Genomic DNA, 22,655 nt, shown 5'->3' on the forward strand with positions numbered 1-22,655 from the left:
CAGCAGAGCCCAGGAAGAGGCTCATCTGGACCAGAGGGCAAAGGATTCACCCCCAATGCTGCTTTCATTCCTCATGGTCCCCAAGACACACGTCCCACCCACACAGCAGCATTCATTGGCCCCTTCACCAGGCCCAGGCAGGCAGGCCCACCCCTGAGAGCGAGCCACGTTTAAGCAGAGACAAACATGCCTTTCCCCACCCCCACCCTAGGCCTTCCTTACCCCTTTACTCCTGTCCAAGACTTGATTTGAAAAAGAACCTCCCAGAAGGCAAAAGTTCCTTCTGGAAATTTCAAAACAAAACAAAACTCTGTAAAGCCCAGATATTAACCTCCCGTGTCTCATCCCACCTTTTAGTACCACCAAGCTTCCGACACACCCCCCAAAACTCTTAGCAACCAAAAGATCTAAGATGGTGTGTGTAAGCAATCTTTTTAGGCCCCCCTAGTATGCCAGACCCTCCCCAAGACTACCGAATCTATATGAAGCCTGCCAAGACCTCCTGCTCCTCGGGCCCTCCTGGACCCCCAGAAACAACTGCTGCCCCCAGCTCCCATCCCAGCAAAGCTTTTGTGAGGGTAAAAAAATAAAATAAATTCGAACACTATCCTAATGTCTGGGGATATTGGGGGCTCTCGAGTCTCAAGCTTTGGTTTCAATATGAGGTGCTACATCTTAGGGGTACAAGAGAAAGCTTCTCTGGTCATCCCCCCAATTCCAAGAGTTACAAGGCGCAACCCCACCCCAGCACGCACCTCCAAACCTCCCCCCCAACCGCCACGTCTCTCCTGAAAACAGGGGACACTTTCCTCCCCACTTACCTCAGCTACTCTCCCCTGAGATCCTGGTCCCCTATTTTGAAAGGAGCAAATTTTGGGGTGCATCCCTCACATTTGGGGTGCAGGAGAAAAGAGACGCCCCAGTCGCATCGCTGGCCTCCTTCCTCTCAGCTGGCTCAAGGACTGGGGAGTGCCCTGGGGAGGGGGACCCCCACAAGAGAGCTCTGGAGGGGTTCCTTCACTCCCAGTCAGAACTGGGGACACCCCCCCCAAAACCCGTCCCAGCCCATCCGTCTCCAACTCGGCGGGAGAGGCAGCTGCATTGCCCCAGTCAGATTCCCCCAACACTACATTCCTCACCCCATCTAGAGGGGTCCCGGGACCCCCAAAAAATCCCAAAAAAATCTAGGATGTTGGGAAGACGGTCCTGAACTAGCTACCCAAATTTGGGGCCCTTAGATACCCCCGTTTTTTCAGGAAAATTCTGTCTTTCTCCTGCCTCCCGCCAGCCCTGCTCTGTCCCGATGCCAATTTTGGAAGTCACTCCCTCCTTCCTCCTCCCCGTTTCTCCAGACCCCCCCGCTTGGGGGCTAGGGTCCAGGACACCTGGCTTCCAGACCGGGGGACACTCTTTAGAGGGCTAGGGGCCAAGAGGTCAAGCTCATTGCCCCTGTCTCAAGGAAGCAGGAAAGCCCGATCCTCCCCTCCCCTCCCCTCCCCCCTGGCTGGTCTCGGTGGTGGTTTAGGAAAGCCTGGAGGACTGGAATCTGCCATTGCTATTGCACAGGCAGTTTTTTTTCCCTTGAGTTGGGGGGGTGGGCGGTGGGAGGGAGAGAGGGGAGGAGAGCCGAAGAGAACTGGGACCTAGGCGGGAATATCTGGCCTGGCTTACCCTCTAGCCCCTGCTGCCGTTGGGAACCCCTCCCCCACTCAGTTCACCCTCATTTCCAATCCTATGTCTGCTTTCTCTTTGGGGCTCTTATCCTAAAAAATTAGGGTGCAAGATTCACCCCCTTTTAGACCACCACAGCCCCTCCTTGACAGTTTCAGCAGCACTGTGTTAGTCAGAAAGTACCCACTTTAACAGAGACACCCCATCTCCTCCAAACGGATTTTTTCTTCCATAAGAAATTGGGGTTCAGAGTATGAAACCACCTTCCTCCCTCAGCTCAATAGGCCATATGCTAATGAGTCTATGATGGAACATACTGCTCTTCCCAGGCTTCGCCCTTCAGATTCTGGCCTTATTTGGGGGTTCACTAATTTTTTAAAAAAATTTTTTACACTCTGGGGCAAGAGATAACCTAAATCAGAAGAGTGTTCTAAAATAGGTGAACCTCCAAATCAATTTCAAGTTACAATCCATCTCTCAGCTTCACCAAATGTGGCCAGTGACAAAACACCCAGAAATTGGACACCCCAAACTATCCTTCTACCCTGGGGGGTTTCTTACAGTTTCTCCTCTGGAGGAATTTCACACCTAAACATGTACACAGGAATATCCTACCCTCAAAATGAGTTTCCACAAGATTCAAATATTAAACTTTGTCCGCCCCACCCCCATCAAGCCCTCAACTACAGAAAGCCTTCAAATTCCCTCCTAGCTTCCTGCTCTGCCTCCAACTCTCTCTAAAAAGCCCCAATTTGATCTTTATGTCCCCAAACAATCTCATCCAAACCTTGAAACAGCACTTGGAAAGAGACTATATTCCCCAAATTAGTAGAGTACTCATGCTTCCCCAGTAGACCAAACTAACAGAAATGGACAGTCTCAAGTGTGAGCATGAGCCTCCCCACCCCCCACCCCCCCACCCTCCCACCCCCGAACTAAGATGTCTTTCAAACCAGCCCCGCATTTCCAATTTGCTATCAGCTCTCAAGACTAAAGACAGGCCTTATTGACTATAATAACTTCTATGGCAAGTGATACCCCAAAACTCCAAATAGCTAACTCCGTTCTGGCATCAAAGGGAGCCCTTAATGTCTTCCCCTCAAAACTGGAGATGAAAACTGGACACCAAATAATCTTCACCAAAGTAAAGCCACATCCAGAGTCCCTAGCTATCCCCAATCCCCAGCTGGTCTGAGGTTTTCTTTTGTTTGCTGTGTGTGTGCTTAAAAAAAAAAAAAGCAATAATAAAATAAACAAAATGCACCCCACCCCCAAGAAAAGAAGGGAGAGGCCTCAGGCCTAGAAATGCAGGTCCATTCTTGTTCAACTGCTATGCTCCTAACCCCACACTCAAAGAGCTCCTGCTTCGAACCTGGGCTCAGCTCTGCCTCTCTTCTTCAAAGGAACTTTGTCCTCCTACCCCAAGGCTCCCCAAACAAAATCTAAGAGTGTGGTCCCTGCCTAGCTTCTGGAGTGAGTACTCAATTATCAGGTTCCTCCTGCCCTTTCTCCTCTGTCCTCTCTGTTTACTCCGACCAACGTTCATATTAATGTGCATTGAAAATTCATGTCTACAGACATCTGGGTAGTAGTGTCTATCAAATTAGAAAACAAAATAAAACAACCCAAAGCTCTGTGTTCCCAGGCTCAAGACCCCACCTCATCCTAACCAGTATATTCATTCCGAAGCCTTCCATAAGAGTTCTAGCCTGAGTTTCCTGCGGAGACCCTAACTCTTCTGCTTCTACCTACTGCCCCACTATGAGACACAGAGGTGCAGAAGAAATTCTCAGAAAGAGAAGGCAGCTGAAGGTTTCTGAAGCCTGGACTGAATGCATCCAGCTAGCTGGTCTGAGCACATCCCCAGGCGGGAGGAGACCAAGGGGCGAAGCGAGGCTGGTGCTCGTCCGCCCTCTCGTGGAAGGATGCAGACATTGCCGAGCTTTGCCTACTTGCCGCGCTGGACCCCGGCGTCCCGCCAGACTCTAAGCGCAGCCGACGGGCGGGTGCTCGAAGCCCGTGTGAGCTAGGACTGATGGAGAGCGTCAGGGCTCTAGGCGGGAGTCTGTCTCTCTGGATCCCTATAAGGGTTGAGAAGAGAGTCGAGAGTAAGAGGCCGGACGCCTAGGTCTCCCGAGCGTCTCTCGGTCCCCACCCGGGGTTTTCCCCACCTCCTCGAGGGGAAGCAGCTGCAGGAGCCGTCCGGTCTCAGGACAATGGAAGGAAACGAACTAGAAATCATATCCGCCCTCTCCTTACCCCGCCTGGTCAGAGCTCCACCTCCCCCTTTTCTGGACCCTGCCTGTCAATCACGCCTCCTTTTCTCACTCACTGAGACCCCCACAGGAGCCCACTAATGCCTCCCCAAACACGATACCACTTTCTATTTTCTTCCTGAATCCAATACATTAAAAAGAGGAGTTTTAGGATATTTCCTTTTTCCCTTAACTGGCTGTTGGCACTCGCCTCCAAAACCCAACACACCAATGCTCGCTGTCCCAGGTCCTCCGACGACACAAGGCTCCTATATTACCACCCTCCGCATCACTAACCTCCCCAATTCTAATATCCTCATCCTCGGGTGTTTATTTAATGAACCAAAGCCATCCATGATACGACCACCCCGAGATTCTGAAATACAGTTTGAGACAGAGACCCCGCCCCGGGCTCACCATCTGGAGAGCTACAGAGGAAGGAAGGATACGGACTCACGGGTTCACCCCACCTCCACCCCCGCCCCCGCCATCCCAGAAGAATAAAGGAGCAGAGACCGAAAGAGGAGAGAGACCCCGCCCCCCTCGAGAAGAGAAGCCGCAGCCCCTGCAGGACAGGGGTAAGAACCAGACCTGAGGGTATCAGATTCTGAGTCTCCAAAGAGGGCTTGGGGTTAGTTGGTAGCAATAAGACTTGAACTCCCAGATATTGTGCTAAAAAGAGATGGGGAGTATTGGGTCTAGCAATAGGAGTCGGGTAAGACGGGCGTGGGCTATAGATCATATTTGGGCCCCCCCAGGTAAGGTCTGGTACCTGTGACCCAGGCGCCCGGGAAGCAGAGGAAAGGAAGGTGGTAGATGAGGTAACTAGAATCGAACCAACGCACAGCGCGCGGGAGAACGGGATTCCTCACGTTCGCCCTCCAGGCGGAGGTACGAGAATTTCTAACTTGGTCCAAGATCTCTGCGCTCCAGCAAAAGGAAGGAAGCGATCGTTCAGGGCAGAGGGAACGAGAGGAATTAAGTGGGGCTGGTGATGCTGGGCCCGCTATCTGATGGCGTTGACTCGAGGGGTACCCCAGTAGAAAACATCAGAGAAGAACGGAATCTGTTTTAGTAATGCCTGGATCCTTTAACTTTTTCGGTGGCTGGCGCAGGCCCGGGTCGCTATGGGTTCCACAGCGGCCCCAGAGGGAGCTCTGGGCTACGTCCGAGAGTTCACCCGCCACTCCTCCGACGTGCTTAGCAATCTGAATGAGCTGCGCCTGCGCGGGATCCTCACTGACGTCACGCTGCTGGTTGGCGGGCAACCCCTAAAAGCGCACAAGGCCGTTCTTATCGCTTGCAGGTTCGAGGGGGTAGGGCACCTGGGGGCTAACTGGGTAAAGAGCAGAATAACATGGCTGTTGAGAGGTAATCCAAAGCATGAGAGAAGCTGGGAATAGTGGTCCACACTTTGCAATCCCAGAACTGGAGAGTCAGAAGGGGGGAAGGGAAGGGTGGGAAAGAAGCTTGGGAGAGCATCTAAAAATTGGGGCAGCAGTGCTAGTGGGGAGGCAAGACTCCCAGCTCCTAACATGAGCCATCTGCCCTCTCTCCAGTGGCTTCTTCTATTCAATTTTCCGGGGCCGAGCGGGAGTCGGAGTGGATGTACTCTCTCTGCCCGGGGGGCCAGAAGCCAGCGGCTTTGCCCCCCTTCTGGACTTCATGTATACTTCAAGGCTTCGCCTCTCTCCAGCCACTGCACCTGCTGTCCTTGCAGCCGCCACCTATTTGCAGATGGAACACGTAGTCCAGGCATGCCACCGTTTCATCCAAGCCAGGTGAAGGAACCATGCGTTTGTGTTCCCTAGGAGAAGTAGTGCCCAGATAAGGGCAAAGGCAACATAGGAAACTCAGTTAATGATCATCGTACTTTTTCTAGCTTTGAACCTCTAGGCATCTCCTTGCGACCCATGGAGGCAGAACCCCCAAGACCCCCAACAGTCCCTCCACCAGGCAGTCCCAGGCGCTCAGAAGGACATCCAGACCCACCTACTGAGTCTCGAAGCTGCAGTCAAGGTTCCCCAAGTCCAGCTAGCCCAGATCCCAAGGCCTGCAACTGGAAAAAATACAAATTTATTGTGCTAAATTCTCAGACCTCACAAGCAGGAAGCCTGGTTGGGGAGAGTTCTGGTCAACCTTGCCCCCCAGCCAGGCTCCCTAGTGGAGATGAAGCCTGTAGCAGCAGCAGTAGCGAAGAAGGAGCCACGCCTGTTCTCCAGAGCAGGTATAGAATCTATAACTCCCAAGAGTTTTAGAGTCTGGCCCACTCTAGGAGGAGAGCCATTGAGGGGGCCATTGTGGCACGATCCGGACCAGGTTTGAGATACTAACCCATCTTAGGGGGTTGGCCAAAGACCAGAGTGGGGTGGGACCTAATGATGAATATTAGCTCACTTCCAGAAAATAGGTCTTGAAGCCTGTATTTTCCGGGGGGGGGGGGGGGGAGCCAGTGCCCCACTCCCAATCCCTAACCTTTTCTATGCCTCCTACCATCTGCCTAGACTATCTCTAGCTAATACCACTGCACGATTCAAATGTGGAGCTCTAGCAAATAACTCCTACCTCTTCACACCCCGGGCTCAAGAGACTTCTCTGCCAACTTCTAAGCAGGCTAATCCACCACCAGGTAAGAGGCTTTCTCTTCTGGCTTCTCTCCTATAGCTGATCTGGGTCAATCTGGACCAAAAGACCTCAGAATAGATCTATTTAATAGTTCCCAAACTTGAGTGCATTAGAGCCCCCCACCCCACCCCGGAAACTTTCACCTCATAAGCAGAATGTCTGAGAGTGAGGACCAATCATAAATATTTTCAAGTTCTCCATGTACTTCCAAAGAGCAGCACAGTTTGGGAGTTTCTGGCCTAGCCCAATCCAGGACTGAATGATCTGCCCAGAGTTTGGCAGGGCCTCTCTGGCAGGCTGTCACCCAGAGTGAGGCAAGAAAGGAGAGAAACAGAAACCTCCACCCACTTGTAAGAACCTCCACATACTGTCAGCACCATTGAAACTAGAAGCATGCTGCTAAATCAGACATCTCTTACTGTATGGCATGAGCAAGCCACAGGAGTCCCAGAAGCCTCCACGAGAATCTAGAGCTTAAAAAGGCCAACAGACCCTACTAGTGTGCTGTTGTAGACTTATGAATACCTGGGGAGTCCTCAGCATTTACGAAGCGTGTCATTGTCCTCCACCCTTCTTAGGAAGTGAGTTTTTCAGCTGCCAGAACTGTGAGGCTGTGGCTGGGTGCTCATCAGGGCTGGAGCCCTTAGCCCCAGGGGAGGAGGACAAGCCCTATAAATGTCAGCTGTGCCGATCTGCCTTCCGCTACAAGGGCAACTTGGCTAGTCACCGCACGGTGCACACAGGTAGGAGTGGGTCTTGGTCTTCGTGCCCACCGCTCTCTTGGGGCGATCTGACTGTCTTTCTACTTGCAGGGGAAAAGCCCTACCGCTGCTCCATTTGCGGAGCACGTTTTAACCGACCTGCTAACCTAAAAACACACAGCCGCATTCATTCGGGAGAAAAACCTTACAAGTGTGAGACCTGCGGCTCGCGTTTTGTTCAGGTAAGGAGAGGGCTGGGCGGCAAGTGGGAGGAGCGAAGAGGGCTCCGCCCCTCCCCGAGGCGATCTCAATCAAGGCTCGGCCCCTCAGGTGGCACACCTACGAGCACATGTGCTCATCCACACCGGAGAGAAGCCCTATCCGTGTCCCACCTGCGGAACCCGCTTCCGCCATCTACAGACCCTCAAAAGCCACGTTCGCATCCACACCGGGGAGAAGCCATACCACGTGGGTACCCTACGCAGCCTAATCGTGGAATTATCCCCTCGTATATACGCTGTGGCGAGTCTTGCCCCAGAGATGCTAGGTTTCTTGGAAATGAGCGACAGCCTAAAGAGTCCTAGTGAATCATAGGCTTGCACCTGGTGAGGGGTGGAGGTAATTATATACCTGGACTAGGTGCTATTGTTCCAAGGACCTAACAGGTGTTGATGCTTTTGTTAAGTAAGGCCAGGTGCTTCTCCTGGGCGCCCCCAGAGGACGTAGAAGGGCCTGAATGCCAAAAGGCTGAATGTCAGCGGAGAGCTGGACAGTTCCCCTTCCCGTCCCAACTAAAGGGTGGTTGTAGAAGGGTTGGGACCTGACAGACCTGTCCTCCCACAGTGTGACCCCTGCGGCCTGCATTTTCGGCACAAGAGTCAACTGCGGCTGCATCTGCGTCAGAAACACGGGGCTGCTACCAACACCAAAGTGCGCTACCACATTCTTGGGGGACCGTAGCTGAGCCCCCCCCCCATCCGAACTTCGCTCCCTAGGGGCTGTGAAAGGTGTAGGCTCAGGCTTGGTTTCCCTGATGGTCTTGATATGGGGGTGTGCTGGGCCACCCTAGTATCAGAAACTACTAACACCTTAATTTTGTACTGGGGGAGAGCAGGGGTGGCAGATCCTGGCTAGATCTGCCTCTGTTTTGCTGGTCAAAACCTCTTCCTCACAATCCAGATTGGATAGCTAGGGACTGGGGTGGGGGGTGGGGGTGGGGAAGGAGAGACACAGGGGACTTCCCTCTCCTTTTCACATGGTTTATCTGTAAATCTAATTTATTGAGGCCTGGAGTTGGTAGCAGGGCCTTTCTTCTGTTTGCATTGCGACTTTCTTCCTCCACGAGTGTGATCAAAAAAGACTGGAAACACAGAAGGGGAGGGCGCCACTCTGCTGGCAGAGGTCCCTAGTGCTTGGCTCTCTCCTTTGGTCTGAGTGTCTTACATTGTTTTTTTTTCTTTTTGTTTTTTTTTTCTTTTTTAACTTTTCTTTCTGGAATTGTCCTTTCTTTTCCTCTCTTTGTTTGCCTATTGGTTTATCTCTCCAGTTCTAGAAATGGAACCTTTAGTTTTTCTGGGCCAAGCCCTGAGAACATAATAAGGTTGGGTAAGGAATCCTCAGGTGTTTTGGATGGTGAAAGTCCTGTAGCAGACCAGACATGGAAAGAAAACTTTCAACTCTGAGGGTGATGGGAACCTTTTTTGATGAACCCAAAATGTAGATAATAAATTCCCCCAGAAGACTGGGAAGGTGGGAGCTGGAGTCCTCCTCATCCCAAATGGAGGCAGGTGGGCTCTGCCAAGAAGGCCCAGGATCAACCGTTCCAGCGATCTAGCTGTCAGGGTTCGAATGCACTATGACCGTCAGACCAAGCCTGCGAAAGGGTTTGCACTGAACACATAATCCTCTGACCGGGGCTGACTTAGTATCTCCAGAGTGAGAGACCTGAAGATCCTTACTAGAGATTATAGGACTTTTTCTTATCTGTCCAGTTTCTGAGAATGCTGCGACCTAGAGAGAATTAATGACATTCCTTGACTATGAGGAATCCTCCACTGCGTGAGCAGCTGGGTTTAAATGTCCCTTGGGACTCAGTATGCCCTGCTTCTTTGAATGTGTTTTTTTGTTTTGTTTTGTGTTGGGACAGCTTCTGGCAAGTGTCCAGATTGCAAAACTTTCATCTTTCATGGGTGCTTGGTAGCTTTCTTACCTTAGAAAATCTGGGTTTGAGACTCAGACTGCCCATCATTACATTCCTGTCTGGGACCAGTGAATGTACTAGGACTTTACAACAGAAGAAAAGGGGGCTGGCTTCCACGGTGCATTTGTTGTCACCGGGGATCACTGTTGGAATTACATACTTAAAAGCCTTCAAAGCCTGGTTGATGGATCAGCCAAAGGCCCCTTCCACTTGAACAAGTTACCAGATAGTGTTAGAAGGTTGGTTGAGGGCTGCAGTTTCTGGTGTAGAACACGTAGATAAAGATGGCAGGGATGGAGTTCCATGGTGAGATGGAGTGTCTGGGATGTGAGATAGCATTTGGGAGCCTTGATTTACAGTCCTGCTCCTGTTGCCCTGGGACCTATTTGGTAAACAGTAAAAGGACTTGAGTTTGTAGGGCAGAGACTCCTGCAGTAAGGCAGTCCTTGTGGCCAGCAGCTGGGGACAGGTGAGAAAGGCATTCATTCTTTCCCTTCTCGGTTATCTCCTCTATCATCTGAACAGACTTGAACTGTGGAGAGTGGGGTGGGGGCGCCGACAGAGCAGAGACTTGAGAAGGCGATTTGATTTCTGTTTAGCAGACTGGGTGGGCGCATGGGAAGTGCCAGGGGTAAGATGTCAGATCCTGCAAGATCAGATCCTTGGAATAAAGAAGCCCTTCTTTGTGCCATCTGTTGTGTCCCAGGTTTGTGTTTGTGTGTGCATTGGGGGCGGGGGATCCGGGGACCTGGAAAGAGGTTCTGGAAACTAGTAACTCGGATTCTGTGTTCGTCCCACTGTTCCATCCCACTAGTCTTCTGTGGTCTTTGCTCTCCCTTCGCTGCCCCAGCCTTCCGGCTCATTGTGTAGGAACCAGTGACTTCATGAAGTCCCTCCGGAACCACCTGCATCCTGCCGGTCTGAAGTCACTTCCTGACTGAGGTGGGGAGGCTTCGAGGAGAAAGTAGGAAAGAACCTGGGAAGTGCATCTGTGCCAGCTCTGGTTCTTAGTGCTTGTGACCAACCCAACCCCACCTCCCCATAGGACTTGGGTCCCATAAGAACAACAGGGGCTGGCTAGAGCAGCCACGAGGGACAGGCTGAGTACTAGTGCCCACGTGCTGCTCAGCTCCCGTGGGTAGCATCTTGGGAGTCTACCTAACATCCAATACATGTGTCTTTTCCCGTGACTTGTGTGACTGGGGTGCACAGGTTTATTCCAGCCCAAGGCCAAAAGTCACTAATTCTAGTGTTCCCTCCCTCTGGACTTTCCTCAGATGACATAAAGACAAAGTTGATCTCTGAAGCACCCTCACCAACTACTGGCTGTGGTTGTGTTTTTTTCTTCAGTCTAATGTTCTTATTTTAAACTTATTTTAGTGGCTGCTTGTATGTCTTCATTTTTTATAGGTCCATAACCTAGGATATTTAAAAACAAAAACAAAAAAGCAGCAAAATACAGAAAGTAAGCAGAAGTTTCTGTCACCTCCCGTCACAGGTTAGCCCCTATCAAAAATAAGACCAGCTATAATTACTTACTATATGTTAAATGCAACAGACTTACTAATTTAACCCCTGGCAGCTTTAAAAAGTAGGGAGTGTTCTCTTCAGTTCACAGATGACATCAATTGAGAAGTAAAGTATCTTGATTGTAAAAAAGTGGTAAAATCAAGATAGGGACTGTAATCTGTTCCTAAAGATCTAAAGACTGGGCTCTTTTGAGATTCAACTATTTTCTATACCATTGCCATATCCCTAGTATGAGTCTGCTTATAACGAAACTGTAGACCCAAAGCATGTTGGCACTTCATTTCCCATATATACAACTGAGAAATGTAACGTGGTTTGTTTTGGTTTTGCTTGGTGCAAGGGATTGAAACCGGGGACTTCCATGAGAGGCCAAAACCCCTTGGATTTAGGGAGGGACGCTTTTCATTTTATAAGTCTAATTAATTTCTTATTGTGCATGCGCGTGTGGTATTTTTGTGTGCACACACCATGGCATGTGTATATTAGAGGACAACTTTGTGAAGTCAGTTCTATCCTTTCATGCGCCTGTGAGTTTCAGGGATTGAATTTGGGTCATCAGCCGAGATCTCAAAGCAAGCAGTTTGCCTGCTCCGCCATCTCTCTAGCCCCTCCCTGGGCTTGAGGCAGTTTTGTATGCAGCTCAGGCTGGTTTCAAACTTGACTGCCTCCTAAGTACGGGAGTAACAGGAGCACGCCAACACAGTCAAGTTCACCATTTATTTCCTGAAGATTGGATCGCATTAATTGCCCAGGCCGGCCTTTACCTCAGTCTGAAGTCCCGGCATGCCTTGAGCTTGCTACCCTTTTACCTCAGTCTCTCTCTCTCTCTTTTTTTTTTAAAGATTTATTTATTTATTATATATAAGTACACTGTAGCTATCTTCAGACACCCCAGAGGAGGGCATCAGATCTCATTACAGATGGTTGTTAGCCACCATGTGGTTGCTGGGATTTGAACTTAGGACCTTTGGAAGAGCAGTCAGTGCTCTTAACCGCTAAGCCATCTCTCCAGCCCTTACCTCAGTCTCTTAACTAGCTGGGGTTGCAGACAGTCCTGTGCAATCAAACTTGGTTTATATGTTTATGTGTAGTGTTTTGCCTACATGTATTTAAGTGACCCACGTGGGTATAGTACCTGTGGAGATCCCCTGGAACAGGAGTTTCAGACTACAGTGTTGACCAGTGCGGGATCTGACAAGACCTGAACCCTGTTCCTCTGAAAGAACAGCAAGTGCTCTTAACTGCTGAGCCATCTCTCCAGCCCCTACAGTAGGATCTCTTAAAAAAGTACAGCTTCTTATCCCATCCCCCTCCGGTTTGCTTCTTTCCCTGTTGGTCTCCATATGAACTCGGGGCCCAAGGTCTCAAGATCAGAGTCCCGGGGAGCCTGAGGTATAATAAAAGGAGAGGAAAGCCCAAGCCCTTGCTCTCACGAGGTGAGGGGCAGAGCCAGACGGAGCCCTGGTTAGATAAGGGACTGATTGCTCCAGTGACCAAGGTCAGAGCTTGTCTCTCTTAAGTAGTTCAGCATAAAATCAAAAAACCAAAACAACTGGTTAGGAAACGACCATTACTAGAAGGCTAAGAGAAAGCTTCCAGCACTGCTGAGGAAAAAATAGGTGGTAATGGGGGACTCGGATGATGTGACAGACGCCCTTCCTCTCCCCAGTTATTTTTGGTCTCAGTGACCTGCAAGTTTCCTGCTAGTGGGGTCAGAAACTGCAGGGGAAAAAAATCTCATTACAGAAACGAATGCCAGGACTCCAACACGCCACCCGTCCCTGCCCTTTATAACAGTAATCCTGAGAACTCAATCAGGATCTACTGTTCAATAGGTCCTGTAAAACCCCTTTTAATTGTTAAAAAAAACTTGAGACAGGGTCTAGCTAAATTGCCCAGGTTGACTATGAGCTTGCCTCTGCCTCCGGAGCAGCTAGATTCAGTCTGCGCCTTCCTGTCTTCCCTCTTCCTCGGCCACCCTCGACTCGGCCGTGTAGAATTTTCAGGGCTTTTCTAGTTGCCCCAGGTGCTCTATCAGCTAAACTCTTACCTCATAACCTATCCCTTCGTACCCGCGCTGCCTGGCAATTCTTGGATTCCCTCACTAAGCAAGTGAGTTTCTGCCTGGCCAGGACCAGTTTATCCACTACCAGCCCTTTGATGTAAGTCCGTAAATGCGATGGACCCAGCACTGGCAGAATCCTCGCGGTAGGTCCCTTGTCACGTGGGACCTAGCTTCCTCATGCCCCTCCCTACGCATGCGCCCCTCTCTCACTGCAGGTCCAGAACAAAGCTGTAAACCCCGCCCAGCCCCTCGGTCCACCCCCTGTTCTGGAGACCTGCATCCTAATTGGCGAGCCAAGTATTGGCTGTTGGCCCACTTAGGCAGGTGTTGAATCCTCAAAGATAACATATTCCACAACCATACTACCTTTCGTTAGGGTTGTGGTCCGAACCTGGATTTGTTTTCTGGCCTCTAAAGAACTCATCTGGCTGGAGCCTGGATCTCAGCTGCGGGCTAACCCGACCCTGTGGCCCTGTGTTGGTGGCAGGTCCCGGTTTATAGGCCTCCCTCCTCTTGGGGAAAGGCGCAGGCGCCACATGCTTTATCAGTAACTTCCTAGCTACCAGCCCCAGCTTGGCGCAGAGCGCCCTGCCGGGTAGGTGGGAGGGCCAAAGTGAGCGATTTAAATCCCAGATCAGGCAGGGGCTCTTAGGAGCTGCCCCTTTGTCCCTTCCGGAATGGTGCGCAGGGCTGAGCCCCCCGACGGGGGCTGGGGATGGATGGTGGTGCTCTCAGCGTTCTTCCAGTCGGCGCTCGTGTTTGGGGTGCTTCGTTCCTTCGGTGTCTTCTTCGTGGAATTTGTGGCGGCGTTTGAGGAGCAGGCAGCCAGAGTCTCCTGGATCGCTTCCATAGGGATCGCGGTGCAGCAGTTTGGGAGTGAGTGCTGCGTCCGGGTGCGGTGGCCTGCCACCCTTGGAGAAAAGAGGGAATTTGGGGACCAGAAAGGGGAAAGAAAGGGTCGGGAGAATGCTGAGGGAGGATGGTGGAGACCACCTCGCAGAACCCATCCCAATTCCCCAGGCCCAATAGGCAGTGCCCTGAGCACGAAGCTGGGGCCCAGGCCCGTGGTGATGACTGGGGGCGTCTTGGCTGCGCTGGGGATGCTGCTTGCGTCATTGGCTACCTCCTTGACCCACCTATACCTGAGTATTGGGCTGCTGTCAGGTGAGACCCCGGGCAAGGGCGCAAGTCCACGGCCTGGATCGTGAGCCTCTGGGCTTTCACCTTCTTCCGCCACTTTCCAAAAAGGCTTAGGGAGAACCTATGCCCTAAAGGGAATTCTTACACTGAATGACTAAGTCAGAGGTAATCCCGGTAACATGCCCAAACCCATCAGACTGGAGTGTAGAAGGGAGAATGTCTTTAAGACTGCTAGGTAGCGCCTGAAAGAGGTATCATTGCCTACTTGAAAAATAATAATACAGAAATTTTCAGTGCTTATCGATGCTTACACACCTAAACAAAGGGAGATTAATGTAGCCAGAAAAACAGTAGAGATGGAGCTCTAATTCCAAAGTTTTGTGTTAGTTACTTTAGGAACACGGTCTTTTGTCTTCCCAGATCCCATAAAGCAGTGGTTCTCAACATGTAGTTATCGATCCCTTTGGGAGAGTCGAACGATCCTTTCATGGGGGTCGCATAGCAGATACCCTGGCATCAGATATTTATTTACATTACAATTCATAACAATAGCAAAAATAGGAAGTAGTAATCAAAATAATCTTATGATTGGGGGGGGGGGTGACCACAACATGAGGAATTGTATTGAAGAGTCAAAACATTAGGGAGGTCAGGAGCCACTGTCATAAAGTGTGTTCACCTCATTTTGCAGATGAGGTCATTGAGCCTGGGAGAGGAAGCAGGACACACAAAACCACACAGCTAGGAAGTGTTAAAGCCAGCACTGTGGTCTGTGGCAGTGCAAAGCAGGGGAGTAGTCTGCTACAAGGTAGTGTTGGAACCACTGGGTGTTCTGAGCACCTCCAAAGCCCACAGCCTCCTGCCTTGTTTTCCTTTTGACAGGCTCTGGCTGGGCCCTGACCTTCACTCCGACCCTGGCCTGCCTTTCCCGTTACTTCTCTCAGCGTCGATCTCTGGCCATGGGGCTGGCCCTGACTGGAGTGGGCATCTCCTCTTTTGCGTTTGCCCCCCTCTTCCAGTGGCTGATCAACAACTATGCTTGGAGGGGAGCCCTCTTGCTCGTGTCTGCCCTCTCCCTACATCTGATGGCCTGTGGTGCTCTCCTCCGCCCACTCGCCCTGACTGAAGACACTGCTGTGGGTGGCCCTGGGGCCCAGATCACCTCCCTCCTCCATCACGGTCCCTTCCTCCGATACACTGTTGCCCTCACCCTGATCAACACTGGCTACTTCATTCCCTACGTCCATCTGGTGGCTCACCTGCAGGACCTGGGTTGGGACCCACTGCCTGCTGCCTTCCTCCTTTCAGTGGCTGCTGTTTCTGACCTCGTGGGGCGTGTGGCATCTGGTTGGCTGGGAGATGCCGTCCCAGGGCCCGTGGCAAGACTCCTGATGCTCTGGACCACCCTGACTGGGGTGTCGCTCGCTCTGTTCCCTACCGCTCAGGCTTCCACAACCCTGGTGGTTCTGGCTGTGGCCTATGGCTTCACGTCAGGAGCCTTGACCCCAGTGGCCTTCTCCGTGCTTCCTGAACTGGTGGGGACTGGAAGGATTTACTGTGGTCTGGGACTGGTGCAGATGATAGAGAGTATCGGGGGGCTGCTGGGGGCTCCTCTATCAGGTAAGAGAAATGGGGTCGCCAACTGGGCCAGGGCTGGCATGCTGCATAGTTGGGGGAAGGAACTATTTTCACGATGGTATGTGTTCATAGTGTTCTGTGACATATAAACAGGGTACAGCCTGCGTAGCCAATCATTAGCAGTCCTGAAGTGAGTTCACAGGAGGACAGAACTTGGGTCTAAGAAGGTCTGAGTGGGAAGACAACAGTGGGACTGACGGCTTGGTTTTCAGAAGACCTGGCTTGGCCTAACATGTCAGTGTCTTGTCTTTTCCTTTGACCCAGTGGGCCCCTGCCCAGATGTCTGAAACATCTGGTTAAAGTTTTCCGTGCTCAAGATGTCAGAACCTTCTGATCGTTAACATCTTCCCCTTAACTATTAACTGGAGGCTTGAAAGGGCCACTGTTGCCAGAACAAAACGCACAGATATGCTTGACTTCATATGGCTCCCCAACACCTACAGACTGGTTTGGAAATCCTTTCTGCAGGGAGGGGTGGCAGCCGAAATGACCTTTTGAGGCTGTTTAAGAAACTCTAATCTCATATTCATCCATTTCTACCTTGGGAGTTCCTTCTCTTCCAAGACAGTGGGTTTTCCTTTGCCCACAAATGGGTCTAGGCCATTGGTCCCAGTGTGCAGATCACCCATGCATGTTTCTTTTTCTCTCTTGGGCCCAGGCTACCTCCGGGATGTGACAGGCAGCTACACAGCTTCGTTTGTAGTGGCTGGGGCCTTCTTACTCGCAGGAAGTGGAGTTCTTATCACCCTGCCCCATTTCTTCTCCTGCCTCTCAGTTTCTACCTCCAGACCCCAGGACCTTGTGATAGAGGCACCGGATACCAAAATTCCCCTGCCTAAGGAGGAGGGACCAGGAGAGGACTAATCTCCACTGAGAGCAGTGCTCATGGAAACCAGAGTGTGGCAGTGCCAGGTCTTTGGCCTCATCAAGGCATCCACAGAAGCACCGTGCCTTAGGATTCTTGATCCGTCTCCTCCAGAGCAGGCCCAGGGCTGTATTATGTTGAAGACTCACCTATCACCTTTGCTGTCCCGAGCTTTTTTGAAGGCTCCAGGAGATCTCACTCCACTGAATTCTGAATCAAATCTGAAAGTCAAAGGCCAAGAGTCTTCTCATGTTTTTATATGTGATAACTGGTGTTCCTTGAATATAAAACAAATAAGGAAACTGGACAATAATTGTAACCTTAAAAAGAGCTGGGGACCAGGTACTTGGGGCAGCTACTAGGGCCATGGCAGGTAAAGGAATGGAAATGTCCTTGCACTCTGGTGGCCCAGAGTTCTCCCCTCCCGTCCGCTTATCTCCCTCTTCTCCACTATTCCTGTGACACAGGGGGAAACTTTAAGAGAAAGGCATATGTATGAAAGAAGATGGCTTGGGAGCAGCAACTGGAACTGAAAGAGCTAATGTGTGACCTGAGAGCCTTGTACTTTTGAGACAGAGCCTCGGCGTGTAGCCCAGGCGGCTCTTGAACTTGAGAACTGGCCTCTTCCCAAGCACACAGGTGCACACAACCATACCCAGGTGGATTTTTATTCCTCCTAGGCTAACAAAGGCGGATCAAAGTGCAAGAAAAAAAGGAGGTTTGGGAGCTAGCAAGAAAGAAAGCTCAGCAGTTAAGAGCACTTCCTGCTCTCCCAGTATGCCTGAGCACCCCACTAAGTGGTTCACAACCGCCTCTAATCCAGAGGATCCAATATCCTCTTCTGGTATGCATGGGCACCCCCCAACACAGGGTATACAGCCACACGAACACACACATGTAAGGACTAAAAATCGTTTTAAAGGTAGGTTTGAAGAGAGTGCAGCATCTAAGAGCACTTGCTGCTCTTCCTGCTGACCTGTTGAGCTCCAGGTGCCCACACCCAGCAGTTCACCCTGCCCTTAAGTCCAGCTCCAAGACATTTGTCCCCCGCAAACACACATAAATAAAAGTAATTTTTAGAAGTTAAAGTGTAAGGTTTAGATATGCCCCTAACAAACTAGAACTGGCCAGCTGACAGTCTCTCAAAGATCCTCTTAAGGCAAGAATTTGGACAAATAAAACCTGAAAAGATGTCATTCCCCACCCCACCCCACCCCACCCCCCAGGGCTGCTGGGACCCTGTTGCTTTCAGCTAGTGTTAGGAGATATCTTAAGTAGAGATTCTTGGGGTCCCGAATTGGCTAATGGAGCTCTTAGGAGGGTGAGATAAAAATTCTTTATTAGGGAAGGGGACAGCCAAGAAAATGATCAACAAGTGGTATCCCGGATGGAGCCAGCGCCCCCCGCGGAGAGCAGGGAGACTTGTGGAACTGGGAGCAGCTCCCCTCTCTCAGGTGGAGGGGTAGCTGGCGGTGAGGCTGGCCGGCACGGGGGCAGGGCTCTGGGCAGCGCCATGTAGATGAAGCTGCCGGAGAGGATGAGAGAGCTGCACACCAGGAAAGAGGCGCTGAAGTCTCCGGTCCTATCCCGTAGGAAGCCTGAGGAGAGGAGTAACGGAATTTAGAAGCCTGGCATCCCAGGGACAGAAGGCAGACTTGAGCAGAATCTGCAGGCTTAGCCCTTACCTGACAGAGGAGGGCCCAGGAGTCCCCCGAGGCTCATCAGCATCATCACCAGCCCTGTGGCCTGCACCACACCTCCAATGCCCACCAGCCCCGGGAGCACACCGAAAACCAGTGGGGCATAACTCCCGGCGCTCATGCCATAGGCCCCAGCAGCGGCTAGCAGAGGAGCCCCCCAACCCTCCTCCGTCCCCACAGTGGGTACTAGTCCCACTGCCAGTACCCCTAATCCAGTCAGAGACCCAAACACCACCAGAAGCCGAGGAAGGGGCACCCAGCCCTGGTCTGCCAGCCATCCGCTGACCAATCGGGCACAAGCATCTCCCACTGCAGCGACAGCCACCACCAACGCTGCCCCGTAACCACCCATGCCCTGATCTAAAGCGTGCGGACCCAGATGCACGTAGGGGACGAAGTATCCGCCCCCGATCAAGGCGGTGCCCAAAGCAAAGACTGAAAAGGCCCGGCGCTTGAACAGACCTAGGCCGAGGGCAGCTAGGGGGGTACGAGGTGGGGCCAGCGGGTCACCAGAGAGAGCTAAAGGTCGCAGCAAGGCGCCACAGGGTGTGAGGTGAAGGGTGACAGCGCCTAGGAGGAGCAAGGCACCCCGCCAGCCGAAAGTATCAAGAAGGAACTGTAAGGCAGGTGCCAGGAGCAGCGAGGATGCCCCATTACCGGTGAGCGCCAACCCTACCGCCAAGACCCGACGGCGGGAGAAGTACCGAGAGAGGGTACCCAGGGCTGGGGCGAACACCAGGGCCCAGCCAGAGCCTGCAAATGGACAGGACAGGATGAGGGTACAGGTATGGCTTTGCTAGCGTTCCTTAGCCCCGCTTCTCCCCTGCACGCGCACACGGACAGACACACTCCGCCTTGTACAGTCCCCTACCCGACAAGAAGTGTTCCTGTCCCCATTATCACCCCTTAAGCACAGGGGCACCCCATTCTTCTTACCAGCGAGGAGGCCCAGGCCGAGGTAGAGGTGCAGGAGGCTTCGGGCGAAAGCCGAGAAGACCAAGCCAAGCGAGGTTAGGACTCCCCCAACCATCACCACGGGGCGTGCCCCCCAGCGAGTGCTCAGGGCGCTGCCCACTGGGCCTAGAAGGGGGCGGAGTCAACGAAGACATGCCCCGGGACCCCCAAACTATCCGCAACATTTCTCATTGGCTGTTTTGCCTGGCTTGGTAACTCCTCCCTTTGACCTCAAGACCCACTCTTCTAGAACTTGGTTCCACCAGTAGCTCTCAGGTTGTCTGGTAATAAAGTCTGCTGTCTCCCATCACTACATCCACGGCCTCTCCACCCGGTGCCCGCCTCCCACCTCGGGGGCCCCCCCTCACTGGCTGCCTGCTGCACGGCCAAGGCCAGGGCGCTGACCCACGCAGTGTCCTGGGCGCTTCGTTCAAAGTGCTCCGCGAGGTCGGGGAGGGCAAGGCCCAGGGAGCGTAAGAGCCCGTAGGAGAGCCCGTTCACGGCGAATGCTGCGGCCGCCACCACCCAGCCCCAGCCCCCGTCCGGGGGTCCGGCCGGCTTGGGGGTCATCGCCGTCTGCTGGGGTGGGGAAACACCTGTGAATGAAGTCTCCACGCCTGGGCCTCCGCTAGGGAGCTGACGTCCCTGAGATCCAGCCTCGGGCTGCTCGCCCAGGGTGGGCACGTCGCCCGGAGCATGGGCGCGGGAACCAGGCCTAGGGATAGAAGTCCTGGGTGCGCGTGAGGTTCTGGGATGGGAGGGCAGCAGGATCCCCCAGGCCAGGGGTTCATCCATCCCAAACCCTTTCTCTTACCCGACCTCTCCCGGCGTTGGGGGTAGGGAAAGGGCGAAGGTGGGTTCGGCCGGATTGTCTCCGCGCTTTCCGGCAGGCAGGGTTCTGCCGAGCAGCTAGCCAGCGCAGAGATGGAGCCCAACTTGGACCGCTCTCTCCGGTAAACAGAGATCACCACAGGGGCCCGAGCCACCTGGGACACGGGGTGGGGGTGGGGGTGAGTACCGAGGGCGGGGGAAAGAGAGACAGCCAATCCACCCAGGCCTGGCCGAGGCCTGACGCCGAGTCCCACGAGGATTGAATTATCCACACACAACCCCCAGCCCTGGATAGGAAACCGCGAGCAATGAGTGTACCTGGTGTCTGCGCCCCGCCTCTCCCCGCGCCTCTCGGCGCCGCGGGGCTCACACCCACGCACCTGCCGTCGGCTGCGCACGCAAGAGGAGGCGGGTTGCAATCTTGTCCGGCCGGCTGCCCACGCATGAAAATAGCGGTGGTCTCCAAAACCTAAATGAGTTCTTGGATTCTCGGATTTGTTGCTGAGGATCCTGTAAAGCTCTGGCATCAAATCACTGGCTTCCAATGGACAATACCAGCATGTTCTCACTGGGAAGGAAGGCGACTTCCCAGTAACAAGACCTGGGATGTTCCTGGCAGCCTTTACATACTCTGTTATTTCATCTATACTATATCCCTATGAAGACGACACTATCTCCATTTTACAAATGGAATAGCTGATTCTTAAAGAGGTTAGGTGTTCTACCCCAAATCGTTCAGCTTCAAAAAAAGAGAAAAAAAGTGAAAATATTTGAATTTAGGTTTATCCTATTGTGGGAGGAGACAGGGAGAACAAACCTGGGAGTGGCACAGAAACTGGTACGGTCGAGGGAAATAGCCTGGAGACAGATTGATGTGAACTGTCGTGGAAAGAGAAGAATCCGTGCGGAGCCACAGTGCGTAGGATTCTAACCCAAGGGTGGCTGGGAATAGCTGAGCTCTTTGCCGCCAGACTCGCTAAAGACTTAGGCTAGATTTTTTTTTTTTAAACCAAGGCAAGAATGCAGAGAAATAAACTCGGGTGTTTTTCGTGAAGACTTTAACGAGCATCCTTCTTTAGCAGTCGCTATTGCTTTACCTTAGCCATTTGAATTCATTTGGTTTAATCATTAAACAAGGCCATTGAAATTTCAGCGATTTGCAGGTTGGAGCTTATATCAACCCGTAGCCACAGGATGGCAGTGTTTCCTAATTGATGAGAAAGTATCTGCCAAGAAAGGGAAGAAACAGCTCAGGAGTCTTGAAACTGGAAGACTGAAGAGCATAGGCAGACAGACTTTCAGCAGCACACCATTGGGGGGTGCGTGGAAGGTCTCACAACCACCGAAGGCGAGCCCGGCTACCTTCCTATCCCCCACTCCTATCCCGGGAAATCAGCTTTCTTCCTCCTCAGCAAGGCTACCCTTTCCTCAGTTCTAGGTTTTATCATAAACGGATTTTCTGCTGAAATAGAAGTCTCCTAGAAGAGAAGACCATGAAGGTTCGAGGCCCTGCCACATATGTCTCTCTGGATTCACCAGCCAGGAGCTGTCTGTGAAAGCCACTGGAGTGGTGGCACCTGCAGGCGCTCAGCCACCAGGGAGACAGGGAACAATTGGTTGGTTTCCTGAGAAGGCCAGTAAGGACTCTGCTCTCTCTAAGTGGAGCCCAGACAGCCGAAAGGAATGGTTCTCTCCATGGTGAAGTAGAAAGACATTCAGAGAGGAGAATATTTCTGGGTTGTACCAAATAATGCCGTGTGCTTTGGCAGATTGCAAAATCGAGAGCCTAGGGTGTTGGTTGTGAAAGGGCATGCTCCTCGTCTTCCTCATGCTCATGGCCAGAGTTGATGTGTGCTGATCATGGACGTAATGAACCCTGGAAAAATGGACCCCCCCCAACAGGCTTACTGATCTTGACTTTCGCTTAGCTATCTGAGTGCAAACTAGTGTCTGTTTCCTTGTTTTTAAGAAATGGTTATAATAACAGTTACCTGATAGTGTTGTTGTAAGGATTAAATTCGTCATGGTGTATGCATGTGTAAGTAAGAGACTTAGAACAGTGTCTGAATAGGGTATGTAAGAGCCCTCACAGTCACCACTGTAGCCCAGGGCAACTGGACGAGGCTCCACTCCACGGCATTGCTTCCCCTGCCAGGTGGCTACTTCGGACTCCAAAGGGATCTGGGAAACTCAGGGTCAAGAAACCACATCAATCCTGTGAGTTTTTGTAGAATCACATGGGTTATAAAGTATGCATGTTTTTAAGAAAATTAAATGGAAAATGTGACTCCTTTTCTTTTTTGGGGGGGTGGGTGGGAAGGATGGGGGCTCATGAAGCCCAGGCTAACCCCAAGTTCACTATGTAGCTAAGGATGACTTTGAATTTATACTACCTCCCAAGTGCTGGCATTAAAGGTAATCAATCCCCTTTCATCAATATGCAATTCCACCTCTGGCCTTTTCTCCTACCAAGCTAAATG

The 22,655-nt window shown here is 52.0% G+C and overlaps 3 protein-coding genes across 5 annotated transcripts; 2 read left to right on the forward strand and 1 right to left on the reverse strand.

Moving 5' to 3' along the window:
• The first annotated feature begins 4,435 nt into the window (after positions 1 to 4,435).
• On the forward strand, positions 4,436 to 8,442 carry Bcl6b (BCL6B transcription repressor). 2 transcript variants are annotated; one of them, XM_052197142.1, is made up of 10 exons: positions 4,436 to 4,504; positions 4,685 to 4,817; positions 5,042 to 5,232; positions 5,486 to 5,707; positions 5,809 to 6,153; positions 6,431 to 6,555; positions 7,130 to 7,294; positions 7,364 to 7,494; positions 7,583 to 7,720; positions 8,096 to 8,442. In XM_052197142.1, the coding sequence occupies exons 3-10, from the start codon at positions 5,054 to 5,056 to the stop codon at positions 8,210 to 8,212; spliced, it is 1,422 nt and encodes a 473-aa protein (XP_052053102.1). In that variant the 5' UTR covers positions 4,436 to 4,504; positions 4,685 to 4,817; positions 5,042 to 5,053; the 3' UTR covers positions 8,213 to 8,442. The 2 variants fall into 2 exon arrangements, with proteins under 2 accessions (XP_052053102.1, XP_052053104.1); XM_052197144.1 differs by lacking the exon at positions 4,685 to 4,817 and having other exon boundaries at positions 4,449 to 4,504.
• Positions 8,443 to 13,352: 4,910 nt separating this feature from the next.
• On the forward strand, positions 13,353 to 17,778 carry Slc16a13 (solute carrier family 16 member 13). Of its 2 annotated transcripts, none has more exons than XM_052196398.1 (4): positions 13,353 to 13,923; positions 14,068 to 14,211; positions 15,070 to 15,807; positions 16,601 to 17,778. In XM_052196398.1, the coding sequence occupies exons 1-4, from the start codon at positions 13,725 to 13,727 to the stop codon at positions 16,687 to 16,689; spliced, it is 1,170 nt and encodes a 389-aa protein (XP_052052358.1). In that variant the 5' UTR covers positions 13,353 to 13,724; the 3' UTR covers positions 16,690 to 17,778. The 2 variants fall into 2 exon arrangements, with proteins under 2 accessions (XP_052052358.1, XP_052052357.1); XM_052196397.1 differs by having other exon boundaries at positions 13,354 to 13,923; positions 16,484 to 17,778.
• Positions 17,779 to 18,012: 234 nt separating this feature from the next.
• On the reverse strand, positions 18,013 to 20,620 carry Slc16a11 (solute carrier family 16 member 11). Its single transcript, XM_052196399.1, is given in 8 exon segments — positions 18,013 to 18,288; positions 18,376 to 19,143; positions 19,327 to 19,470; positions 19,713 to 20,059; positions 20,159 to 20,228; positions 20,231 to 20,330; positions 20,556 to 20,596; positions 20,599 to 20,620. Coding segments are annotated over 8 exon segments (1,722 nt in total). The 3' UTR covers positions 18,013 to 18,058.
• Between the last annotated feature and the right edge of the window lie 2,035 nt (positions 20,621 to 22,655).

The sequence above is a fragment of the Apodemus sylvaticus genome, chromosome 10 (genome assembly GCF_947179515.1).
Source record: "Apodemus sylvaticus chromosome 10, mApoSyl1.1, whole genome shotgun sequence".
NCBI lineage: Eukaryota > Metazoa > Chordata > Mammalia > Rodentia > Muridae > Apodemus > Apodemus sylvaticus.

Bases quoted from the DNA above. Each gene is read 5' to 3' on its own strand.
- Slc16a13 (XM_052196397.1), top strand. From the start codon at position 13,725: ATGGTGCGCAGGGCTGAGCCCCCCGACGGGGGCTGGGGATGGATGGTG. The intron at 14,212-15,069 runs GTGAGACCCCGG...TCCTTTTGACAG, and splicing joins GAGTATTGGGCTGCTGTCAG to GCTCTGGCTGGGCCCTGACC. The intron at 15,808-16,483 runs GTAAGAGAAATG...TCTTGGGCCCAG, and splicing joins GCTGGGGGCTCCTCTATCAG to GCTACCTCCGGGATGTGACA.
- Bcl6b (XM_052197142.1), top strand. From the start codon at position 5,054: ATGGGTTCCACAGCGGCCCCAGAGGGAGCTCTGGGCTACGTCCGAGAG. The intron at 5,708-5,808 runs GTGAAGGAACCA...TACTTTTTCTAG, and splicing joins CACCGTTTCATCCAAGCCAG to CTTTGAACCTCTAGGCATCT. The intron at 7,721-8,095 runs GTGGGTACCCTA...GTCCTCCCACAG, and splicing joins CCGGGGAGAAGCCATACCAC to TGTGACCCCTGCGGCCTGCA.